General features: G+C 46.8%; 1 protein-coding gene across 2 annotated transcripts in view; it reads right to left on the bottom strand.

Annotated features, from left to right (window-relative positions):
- Positions 1-4,054: 4,054 nt before the first annotated feature.
- Positions 4,055-12,194, bottom strand: part of LOC119404028 (proton-coupled folate transporter) — a 70,679-nt gene continuing 62,539 nt past the window's right edge. Inside the window, exons 4-5 of one of the 2 annotated variants that reach the window (XM_037670654.2) lie at positions 7,342-7,498; positions 4,537-4,769 (exon numbers count right to left, since the gene is read on the bottom strand). In XM_037670654.2, the coding sequence (XP_037526582.1) occupies positions 4,667-4,769; positions 7,342-7,498 (260 nt within the window). In that variant the 3' untranslated portion in view covers positions 4,537-4,666. Of the gene's footprint in view, positions 4,770-7,341; positions 7,499-12,194 lie in introns of both variants that reach the window. The other variant, XM_049419328.1, reaches the window with a different exon arrangement.

The raw sequence follows: 12,194 nt of genomic DNA, 5'->3' as shown, positions 1-12,194 counted from the left end.
TATCCTACACAATGCTGTAAAATTGGCCATCTTGTTTCGGTGTTCCTTTCATGTGCATAAATATTTAGGCACACTACTTTCCCAGTCTGCTCAGTTCACATTATCATCATCATCATGACCATCAGCCTGTCTTATGTACAGTGCAGGACAAAGGCCTCTCCCAATGATTTCCAAGTTACCCTCTCTCGTGCAAGCTGATTCCATTTTATGCCTGCGAATTTCTGAATGTTGACACTCCATTCAACTCGTTGCCATTCTCAGCTGCATTTCCCATCCCTTGGTAACCATCCCAGTGCTCTGACTGACCACAGGTTGTCTGTCCTACGTATTACAAGGTGCGTACAAGTTACGTACAAGGTAATATAAGGAAACGTACAATGTACGTTTCTCTTATTTATTAAGCAGAATATCAGCTACCCTTATTTGGCCCATTATGCTGTACCATCTGCATCGAAGGCATGCTGCCTGGGGATTCAACCAGTTGACAACGAGAGCCTTGAAATTTTTTTACTTCGGTGTGAAGACTAGCGCCACTGCATTCACTGTTTCTTCTCATAGATGAGCTGTTATGCTTTTCGTTATGCCGTTACGCGTTCGCATAAACTATCACAACCATGAATGGCCTCCACCTTTATAGCGCGTGGAACGCTCGGCCGGTGCGCGCTCTCTTCGTCCTCTTCATCTTCTTCCTCGCTCCTCGAAGATGTGCGCCCGGCGCGCGCGCTCTCCCGTTGCACCGATTTGTCGGGCGTGGGATTCAATGACTCGGATGGGCGAGGGAACGAGTACAGAGAGCGAGAAAAAAACATGGTTGATCCCTCTGTCATAGGAATCGGTATAACACGAAAGTAAAACGTGTCTTCACAGACGTAGTTGAGCGTTTGTTGTGCATTGTTTTGCCCCGACAAGTTGTAATGTCACGCGAAGAACGGCAAGCAGCTCGAAACTTCCGACGCGTTGCTCAAGCAGAAAGGGCGCACGGAACGAACATACACAAGATGAGCGCGAACAAACAACTGTCACAGCTCGATAGTTAAAGCGCGCTGGTCAAATACAAAGGAGGACGCACGAAACGAACGCACAAGTATACACAGGATGAGCGCGAGCTGTCACAGTTGTAACTTATTCGTTTGTGAGCATCGCGCTCCTTTCGCAAAAGCGGCCGCTTGGGTGAGCGAAATGACCTTCGTGCTCTCTGTAACTTGAACGCAAACTTGCGGTGAGAGCGCAAGACGTACAAGATAAGCGCGCGCGCAGGAGCGACCACGCCCTGTACAGACACACGCTCATCTCAACGCGGGGGGGGGGGGGGGGGGGGGCGACGACATTTAAAGCGCGCTCTTCGAGCCCCTCGCGCCATCTCGCTAGTGATAACGAAGACACGCTGATGTACCCTGATCTCCGAGTACCGCCGCTGGCAAGTGGTGTATATAAATAGCACGCCGTTAGTATGGCGAAGAACGTGCCGTTTGTGGCGGAGTCGTTTCGCGCAGCGTGTTGGGGATCGAGAGGTCGCGAGTTCGATTCCAGGTGACGGAACTTTTTCTTCTAGTTTTTTCTTTGCCATATGTTAGACTTTATATTTTATAACGTCATATCCGTGACGGAAATGCGTCAGCAGAGCCGTGGTGGACCCCGGCATAAAACACTTTCGTGTTAAAACAATTAGAAAGAGAAATATTCTTCACAAAAAAATTTCTTGACGAGGCGGGATGCGAACCCGCGTACCCACGATACGAAGGCGAGCATCGTAGCCACTCGGCTATCCAGGCACGCTAGCAGAGAAAAACATAGCCTTGCACAATACAGGATAGCAAGGGGGTTGGAAATGGAAATGAGGGCAAGGAGAGATGTGAAAGGGAGGAGGAGGGCAAGGAGGAGACGAGAGAGTAAAGCATAGCATAGAAAGAAATAGAGAGGAAGGAAGGTAAGAAACAGGACGATAAAGAAAGACAGAAAGAGGGAGAATAAAAGGAGAGAGAGAAAAAGAACTAGAAAGAGAAGTAATTGTATATATAGAGAAAGAAAGGAATAGAAATTCACAGACAAAAAAGACACAGAAAAAATAGAGAGAAGAGAGAACTTCCTTCAGGCTTGACACCACTATGCGAAGCTGCCTTAATTTCTTGTTGCTGGATTAGCGCAGTTTATCAGCATGCGGGAACAACATGGGAAAATAAAAAAGCAGTCGTACATTTGACGTTCCTGCTCGTCTGTGCTGTTCGCTAAGCATTTTTGGTACCGCTATTGCATACAATATGTAATATGCAGGGTCTCATGTCGAAATCGAGGAAATGGTGGAGCGTCCAGCAAAAGGAAATATATCACTCAGAACGCCCACTGTCAGTCGTAAAGCAACTTTTACTTGTTGGTTCGTTTATTGAACAATTTCATTAGTATGCATACTTGGCCTTCCACTTCGCTCCTCACCGTGCGCATTTGTGCGCATTTGTACAAGATTTCCTTCACACATTTATGCAAGTCTGTAAATTAGGTAACTATCGAAGAATTCAGGCTGCTGATGATTCTCTTGCAGAGAAAAATCTAATCGCAGCACACACTTGGCGAGATTAAGGAATTCGGGGGCATTGTCTCCTGCATTAACTGACAAGCTAACAACTACAGGATCCAACCAATATCCTTATAGCCTACAGAAGGAACGGGCACATGGCTCTGCATGCGTACAACTTTGTTCTTTTATAATGTTCCACCATCGCGATGTTGTAAACACTTGCCTAGAGTGGCCGAGCGGCAGGCTGCGGTCGGTTACGCAGCCCCTATCTCGCGGTATCTTCAAGGCTGCACTTACGTTCGATGGCACCATGCCGTATTTGCATGCAAGTAATGCCCCTGTACCAGGCGTCTCAAGCTCAAATCAGCTAGCGGGCCGCAGTCACGAAATGTAGTCTCTCGACGCGCCGGGATGGTGAAGCTCGTGGTAGGAGCGAGGAGGGGAAGCAGTTTGCGCAGGATGTCAGGTAGAGTTGCCATTTGAAAGAATCCATTTCCCGTATCTCATAGGTGGGTTATTTCTGAAGGGTATTTGACCTCAAGCTTCGAGAAACATACTGGTACTTATCTCAAGAATGACTGAAATCTGCACGCCGATTCTGATCTATACAGCTTTTGTTCCACGTTTATCCTTTAACACGTAGCGACCGGATGGAGTCATCATCATCATCATCATCATCATCATCATCATCATCATCATCATCATCAGCCTGTCTACGCCCACTGCAGGGCAAAGGCCTCTCCCATGTTCCGCCAATCAACCCGGTCCTGTGCTTTCTGCTGCCACGTAATACCTGCAAACTTCTTAATCTCATCTACCCACCTAATTTTCTGTCTCCCCCCTCACGCGTTTGCCATCTCTTGGAATCCAGTCAGTTACCCTTAATGACCACCGGTTATCCTGCCGACGTGCTACGTGCCCGGCCCATATCCATTTCTTCTTCTTGATTTCAACTATGATGTCATTAACCGGATGGAGTATACCTCACGAAAAAATGCTTGACGCCAGTCCCGTCTGTCTAGCTCACGAACATAAATATTAAGAAAATAAAAAAAATGTGGTAAGACGGGCCGGGCTTCTAGCGGGCCCCATGTGGCCCGCGGGCCGCGTGTTTGGACCCCGCTCGATAATTTCCTTGACTTCATTGTCGGTTAGTTTATTAGGTTGTAAATAACAGAAAAAACGAGCCCTCGATAAATTCGATGAGGATGGCAATGTGGGCTTGTTGGTATTGCAATGAACTTGATGGAAGCGCAGGCTAAATACAAGGACAACAGAAAAAAGGGACAGTCGGCACAACACAGCGCTATTCTGTTTTTCTGTTGTCTCTGACTTTAACGTGCACTACCACCAAGTAAAAGTTGATCAGTTCCGGTAGATTTGATACTTTCAGGTAGTAGACGAGGAATTACTGTTCGGCTGCCAGTTCCTAAAACGATCACGTGCCACGTGATGCCAGCTGGAAAAAAAAAATTAAAATTCTTCGACGCACGCCGCCATGACTACGAGCGGCGCTAACACTTTCGGATTTATGCGTACAGCAATTCGCGATAAATTGGACGGGAGGATGACCGCCGCTGTAGCCCAATCGGTAGAGCATCGGACGTGTTACTCGAAGGTTGTAGGTCCGCTCCCTACTAGCGGCAAGTTGTCTTCTAGTCCTGTATAATTTCTTTACATTTATATCATAATCACCACATTACCGTTAGAGACTTCAAATAATGCCCCTATAATTACCTCGGCTTCATTGTCTGTTAGTTTCATTTGGCCGTACAAAACAAAGACGACGATACTTTGATGAGTTCCCCTTCCTTCGTTCATATACAGTCGTTTAGTCTGGCACATATTGTCATGGTACCGAAGAGGTCATATGTTGAAAATTTTTACTGAACTCTGTGAACACCGAGAAATCGCTGGAGTTGCCCTTTAAGTAGGTGCCGACTTGTCCAACAGAAGGTTCTCCGCGATAGCTCTGGCACTTAACACACGTTGAAGTCTGGCGGCGCCAACATTTCGTGTGCGGTATATAGTGGCTTAAGCGCGGGCGTCGTGTCACGTCATGTGATCTTTTGGTTGGCACTTGACAACGGGACGATCTTGCAGGCCTCAAGAGCAGCGGCTGGCAGGCGATGCTAGAAGTCTGGCGTCACTCTTCTAGGAGGGCACGGCAATGTCAGCATTCCTGGCGTCTGGCTCACAATCGGTGTCGTTTCGAGGAAGCGTCGAGTACACCGCCACTTCTCTGTACAGGCAGTACCTGCGAGGAAAAGAGCATCGTTACAACTTTAGCGAGCTCGAGTAAATGCGTGCAAGCAGGCAAGCTACGCGCGCACAAAGGCAGAGTTGCCAGTTCCGCTTATAATGAGCGGATTTGGGCTTCTTTTTTTTCGCCGAGTCGCTTGTAGAATTTTCCAGTCGCTTGTCGCGTTTTTTGGGCTTATTTGCACTTTCCCGGCCGATAGGTATTTTAGTGATCATCACGTTCACCAACAGCGCGCTTGTCGATTACTTTGACTAGTTTAGTGTTGAAGTCAAACACGCGTTCGGGGAATCAACAAGTACCGTTAATCATGCGCCGGCAAACGTGAATTCAGCCGAACGGAGGCTACCCTGGAGACAATGTTAAAAGGTAAATATGTGCTTTCGTTCATAGTTGCGCATATTTTCGCTGTATAAAATAATTACTAGTGATTTTTTCAACTCCCCTTGGTATTTGAGTCACCTTTTTTGTTATAAATAAAATATTTTAAAGAATGGAAAGATTAATTAAATTTCCGCTTCTTTTGAGCTTATTCGCGAAAGCCGCGCCGCATTTTTCGGGCTTCTTTTGTGATGATTACTCGCTTGTTAGCTCGGTAGCATCTGACAACTCTGGCACAAAGTGCCGCGGTGCAACAGAAAGACTTTGATGTTTCTACGCGACCACAAGAACACGTGGTTTAGTGACCATAGCAGCGCTCAATCCCAATGTACACAGAACGTTTCGAAACACAGGTAGCGTGACTTGTATAGTGTTTAGGGGTTTATGCGTTTGCATCAGGCAGAACACAAAGATTCCTCATTTCTGCGATGTTTGAGGCCAGGATGATTGACATTTATTCGGCGCGTTGCATTGTTTAAAAAGCCGCAAAATCACCCGTGGCAAGCCGGCGCAGTTTTTTACAAATGGCTATCAGAACGGATTGAAGAAACGGAATTGTTTGAGGGCCGAGTTTCTATGTTAGACACAACCAAATATACGGAACAAACAAATAAGCCTCGGAAAGCTAAGGAGTCAATATTAGTTGCTTGTTACGGTAGTGTAGTAATTACGAAAAAAATTGAAATGAATAACTGTGGACGAAAAAAAAAAATAGCCGCGCGTAGGTTGCACTCGTGGCGCAAGGCTTAAGGCACAGCAGAGCTCATCTGTTCCTAGCTGGTCCTGGCCATACGCCAAGTGATGCCAAGTTATGCAAAGTTATATGAAGTAATGCCAAGTGATGCTAAGTTATATGAAGTAATGCCAAGTGATGCCAAGTTCCAGTCGAGTCCAGGACAGTCTTCTCTATCCGTTTTGGCCATGTTACGTCGTGGACTTCTCTAAACGAGTCGAGTCCAGCGCTCTCGCGTGGCAGCGCGCCGCCGCCACGCGCGGGCTTTATGCGGAGCGAAGGACCGCATGCGCAGTTGCTCGTGACGTCACATCTGGCGCGACCGAGCGGTTGCGCGCAGTGTCCGGGCAGGCGGGCTGGTGGCAGAGCCGTGTATGGTCACTGGGCTAGCGAAGCAGGCTCAAAGCTGTGCAACCAGTTACTACAGGCATGATGACGTCACCCGCGGTGACGTCATCGCGCCGGTGGTGTTTTTTTATTATCGGTGAGCACGGTTTTACGGATAGAATTAGCAGCTACGCTGTTAAAAACACCCCTTCCGTCAGTGGGGCCCCAACCCACGTGTTTCGAATTATGCGTCCTATGATCTACCAATTGAGCAACGATGGAGGGCGCCCACTTTATTGGGTATTTTTGTGGGTGTGATCCCAGGGAGCGTTACCAAGCGACACAATCAGATCAGATGGTCAAATGATCAGACAAAACACGGACTGAACGACCACAAAATATTGAATTACAGGACCAGTGACTCATTGAGTAGTCAGTTAAAACTAACCACTGCGCCGGTAGGTTTTTTGCGCGCAACAGATGAGGATCACCTCCACGACGAGACCGGAAGAAAATGCAGTCGGAGAAGAGTACTGACCAAGGCCCTCCACGAAGCCACGAGGTCGTCGACGGAGTAAGAAGTCATGGATTGTCTTGACAAGAAGTACCGGCCGCTCATAACGTGTGACGGCGGCGCCTATTCCGAGAGTGAACAAAAACAGTGCGACATAAAGTGAGCTCTGGGAATGTGGTGCCTACGAGGCGAAGGAGTTTTGCGTAAAACTCCTAGAATAATTCGAATAAGAGGCAACGAGTAACGTGAAACCTCATGTTACCGAAAAATGTTAACATCAGTATACGGTGCCCATTACATTAGCGAAATAGTAACGAGTACGTTACTAAATAACCGAAAAAAGTAACGCGTTATCGGTAACGGGGTTACATGTAACGTCTTACCGCCAACTATTTATACATGAATTTTCTAAAATCCTAGCGTTATCGCAGAGGCTCGTGCTATCTCCAGAATAACTTTGGTTACTCGTGTCATGCGCGCAATTTCACCACAACGGTCGAGAAGTTTCCCAAACATCGTGGCGCGGACTGCGCCGAGCGAGGGTTACAGTTTTTATGGGTGAAACCCGATCACAGCAAAAGAACGAAATAAACGCGCACGGCAGTGTGACTCACGTGACAGCGCACAGCGGTACGACCATGAGACCGGCAGAGATAAAAAATGGCAGGCCGGCGTCAATCTCGAGGACGGCGTTGAACACCAGGCTGGAGAAGAGGTTACCCGCGATCGGCACCAGGGACTCACAGGAGCTCCAGAAGGAGAACACTTTGCCTGCGTCATTCCGGAAAGAGTGACATGGCGAAGATGATTGCAATACTATGGTGCCAGAACTGACCCCTAAGTCTTACGACATGTAAGATTTATGTATTCTACATACCATGTCTCACATGTACCCGTTTTGTATTACTTTGAACGTAATAGTGTCCAACTCGTCAAAGCAATTGAGTACTTCGGCGTACGTTGGAGATGCAACTCACCAGCGCATTACACAACTTGGCATCAGGGAACACAACTTAACTACAGTGTCATGGATAGATAACCGCCCAGCCAGTTGTGCAAATCGATCTGCTGGCTTTGCGAAGTTCGAGGTAGCTTAGCCTTGCGATTAGGGAACGACAGCCAGCTGCGCTGTTAGCATCAGCGTACGCGACGTTAAGTCAGTGAAGCTGGGCCAGTGTTTTACTTGAGTGCACCTGAATGTACGCACTTCAATGCGTAAAGAGCATAGTACTTATAAGTTGCAATCTTGGTAGTTATTTAAGCATCCACTTTCACGTGCGATCCATGTCTGCAATACGCCACTGTATTCAACTGCATCTTGTCCAAAATGATAGAGTCTATGCTCCCCTTTCACTCAGCTGACACCTATATATGCACTCTTAAAAAAAAGAGAGTCAAAAGGGAGTCACGTCTGCTTGACTCTCTTTGTGGCAGCCGATGACCACCTTTTTTTCTAAGGGGAGTCACAATGCTCTGGTCGACGCTCCTGAATGAAATAGATGACTCCCTTGCTCCAAGGGAGTCAGTGATGGTTCTGCATATACAGGGTGGGTTTTTTTTAAAAAAGAAAGCTTCACTGGCTGCGACCAAGATACAGTTCGCTGCTTTGGCTTGTGGTATACCGAAAAATTTTGGTTGAGAATATATAACATGGATTCGTAAAATGTGGAATTACGCACGTATTGTGTTATGGCTTCAGTTACGATATTGCTGAAACGGCGCTTCGAAAACGTCTACAAGTAAACAGGGTTCTTAAAAAATCTTGCCCCCAAGCGAAACATTCAGTTATGACAACGTTTAACAATGGCAGCGCTGACAAATTTGCGAATCTTCGCACGTTTGCAAGCGAGGTTTGTAGATTCCTACGACAGCATGTATGGCAGAAAACATACATTTATTAGTGAAATGGACGTGCATGGTGTTGAACGCACTGGCGATCGGGAACACATCTAACTCGACGGCCGTAAAAACATGTGCCGCAAAGCTGGCATGATAACCGCGCACACCGGTTATCAAGGCGACGCTTTACCGCGTCTCCTAAAGAGCGACAATACTACCAGAATTATAGCTCGCGTGGTCATCATTTCTGCCCGCCACAGCTAAACTATATCTTCACGATAATCCGCGCGGGCCACCAAATCGCTCAGCAAACGTTGAGCACAGCTAGGCACGCACACACGGCCTCACCGCACTCTCCCTAGCCCCTAGAGCAGGGGATGCACGTTCACCTGCGCCCCCTCCCACCGTACAGCCCTTACAGACACACACAGGGCACGCTTCGCCTCCTCCACCCTGATATTATTCAATAGAGCTTTAACTATGCATGGATGTGTGTTCTATAGCACCAAAACAAAACCGAAACCATTTAGGCGTTCGTGGAGGCTACTTTAATCCAAAGCCGAAGCCATCAATACGAGACAGCCATTTTGGCCTGGCGTCGTTAGACTGGTTAGACGGCATTGTTCGTGATCCGTCTCGTTGTGGTCGTTCTTTAGTCCGCCAGAATAACCTGTGTCGTCAGGCGTGATTGCAAGTGATTGTTTTGCGTGACTTTCTTCGTGCTATGCATTCGTGGCGTAGTATCGTATCGTCGGCTCGCTCTTGCCGTGTCTGGCTGATCGTTTTGCGTGACTTTCCTTCCGTGCTATGCATTCGTGGCGTAGTATCGTGTCGTCGGCTCACGCTTGCCGTGACTGGCTGAAGCAGTGTCACTCAGTGTTTGGGAAAAAGCAGCCTCCGGACGGAGAAGTCCCTGCAGTAAGCTTCGTTTCGTCGTGAACTTGCCTGAGCAAGATGGAAGCGCATGACGGATCCCAGTGGCACCGACAGACGAAGCCTGTGGACGACGCTCCTACGGTCGTTATAGATTTCAGGTGAGTTCTGCCGGCTTCTGCCTACAACTCTTTATTCGCTTCACACGTAGCTTTGCCACTTGTCTTTCTGATGTTCCAGTTGCACGGATTTTGCTATCGTGTTTCAATGGCTTGGCAACGACGAAAACCGCACTGGACTATCCAGTAGCGGGTAAAACGGAGTGGTGCGCGCCAATATCGTGTTTCCTTATTCCATACGATGCCAGAAAAACATGAAATTGCGAGTTGAAATCTCGGTTGCAAGTCGAGTGTGGTGACACGTAGAGCAACGTTGCACCGATATATATTTGAAGGGTAAGATCAGCTGATCAAAATCAATCTAATGCACCCGGCCCGAACATGCCTGATATCCAGATCATGATTTTGGCTCGTGAAACTCTAGAATTTAGTGTTTCTTTCCTTTGCTACCCAGACGTTGAAACACGTTTATACGTATTTATTCGCTGCATATTCGAACTTCTCGCCGTGTTTGCTTGTTTGTTTGTGTGTGTGTGTGTGTGTGTGTGTGTGTGTGTGCGTGCGTGCGCGCGCGTCCGTGCGTGCGTAACTGCTATAAAACTTTGATGCAATAGCTTTTGTAGCACGGTTTCATTTAATTGAAACAGTGGTGACTTGATCTTATGATGCTAAAAATTATCATGCAACAAAGGTAAATGTGAGTTCACTTCAAAGTTGTAGTTTTTTTTTTTTTGTCCACAAACTGCATACGAGCATAACCTCATCCTCCTGTGATACTTGCTTTGTCTAATGTGGTGTGGTGCTAGTACCTAATAGTAAACACAACACCGGCTAGTAATAATGGCAGTAAACATACTGCTCAAACGCTGTGTTTCGTGGATATTGGATGCCTTTGTTATACCAGCCGTGGTTCAGTTCGTTATTATTTTCAACACAAAGATACAGTCTACAGTGATATTGTGGGCAGTGGACAAAAATCCTTTAAAATGGACTTGGAAGCGTTACGCTGCGAAGCCCAAGGACGCGGGTTCTATTCCTGACCCCGGCAGCTGCATTTAGAAGGGGGCGAGATACAGAAACTCCCATGCCCTCTGATTTGTGCACGTTGAAGAACTCCAGGTAGTTGAAATTAATCCGTGATCTCCCACTATGTAGCACCGCTTAATCGCATTGTGCTTTTCGCTCATAAATCTCTAGCAATTATTGCTTCGTCATTATACCTCGAAACACTCGCTGTATCCTATTTGAATTCTATTCGCCATACTCTGCAATGAATATTTAGCACTTTTTACAGCAGGGTACCTCATTTGACATTCTTTTACAATGCACCTTAATTGTCCCAATTTCGTGCCATAATCAGCTGTTGTTTTTAATATGTATATAAGTCACTTCAGCACTGTTCCTTTTTGTTTGACCGCTTCTCATCACCTCGATTGTTTGAGTTTGAGGTGATGTTTGTGCTGCACAGTTTGCCCGAGTTTGCTCCCAACCCTCTATACTGGTCAACGCTGGCTGGTGGGTTGTCCTTCCAGACAAACGGAAAAACGAGACCTTTGCCTGTTGATATAGATCTGAAGAAAAAATGGCACATTAGGCCTTTAGAATAGCTGCACCTTCGTGCAGCTGTTCTGAAGCCAGGCACTAGAAGGGCACGCTCACAATGATGCGACAGAAAGAAGGCAGTGAAGGCAAGCCTAGTCTTGTCGTACATTCGCCATATTTCGTGTAGCTGTATACACATTTTGCCGTTTTCTTCGTTAAACTAATAATAACATTTGGCGTTTAACATCCCAAAACCACGATATGATTGAGAGACGCCGTAGTAGAGGGCTCTGGAAATTTCGACTACCTGGGGTTCTTTAACGTGCAGCTAAATCTAAGTACACGGGCCTCAAACATTTTCGCCTCCAACGAAAATGCAGCCGCCGAGGCCGGGACTCGATCCCGCGACCTACAGGTCTTCGTTAAAATACTGCTAGTCTAGTGGTTATGGTGCTCTACTGCTGACCCGCAGGTTGCGGGATCGAATCCTGGCCGCCGCGGCCGCATTTTCGATGGAGGCGAAAATGGTTTAGACCCGTGTGCTTAGATTTAGGTGCACGTTAAAGAACTCCAGGTGGTCGAAACTTCCGAAGCCCTCCACTACGGCGTCTCTCATAATCTTATCGTGGTTTTGGGACGTCAAACCCCAACAATTATTATTATTATTAAAATACTGCTGCCATGCTATACAGGGTGATTTTTTTTCAGACAGTACATATCTTTTATAAAAAAACTCTATGACAGTCACGCTCCAGTAGTACTCTAGTTCGAGGCGGAAATATTCTGCCGCAACAAAAAATGCGTTGACGGGACTAATTAACAAAAACCCGTTAACTAATTTTTATTTATTGACTTGAGGGCAGTTGTTTATATTAGAAATTTGTAGTGCGTGCCGCTTTATGGTATGCCCATTTTTCAGAAATCATGAAAGTTTTACGTAACTCGAGATATTTATTGTGAAATTTTAAGGGCTAAATCAAAACTGATCGTGTCCGGCACACAGAAAACGCGGTTTTTCTGTTACGTCAGACCGGAGCTGCCCGCGACAAGGGAGTGACGAAATTTGAATGAAGGCGCGTCGTGGTCGTACCTTT

The sequence above is a fragment of the Rhipicephalus sanguineus genome, chromosome 9 (genome assembly GCF_013339695.2).
Source record: "Rhipicephalus sanguineus isolate Rsan-2018 chromosome 9, BIME_Rsan_1.4, whole genome shotgun sequence".
In the NCBI taxonomy this organism is placed as follows: domain Eukaryota; kingdom Metazoa; phylum Arthropoda; class Arachnida; order Ixodida; family Ixodidae; genus Rhipicephalus; species Rhipicephalus sanguineus.
The sequence above is the reverse complement of the archived record's forward strand: the minus strand, read 5'-3'. Positions and strand labels throughout refer to the sequence as shown.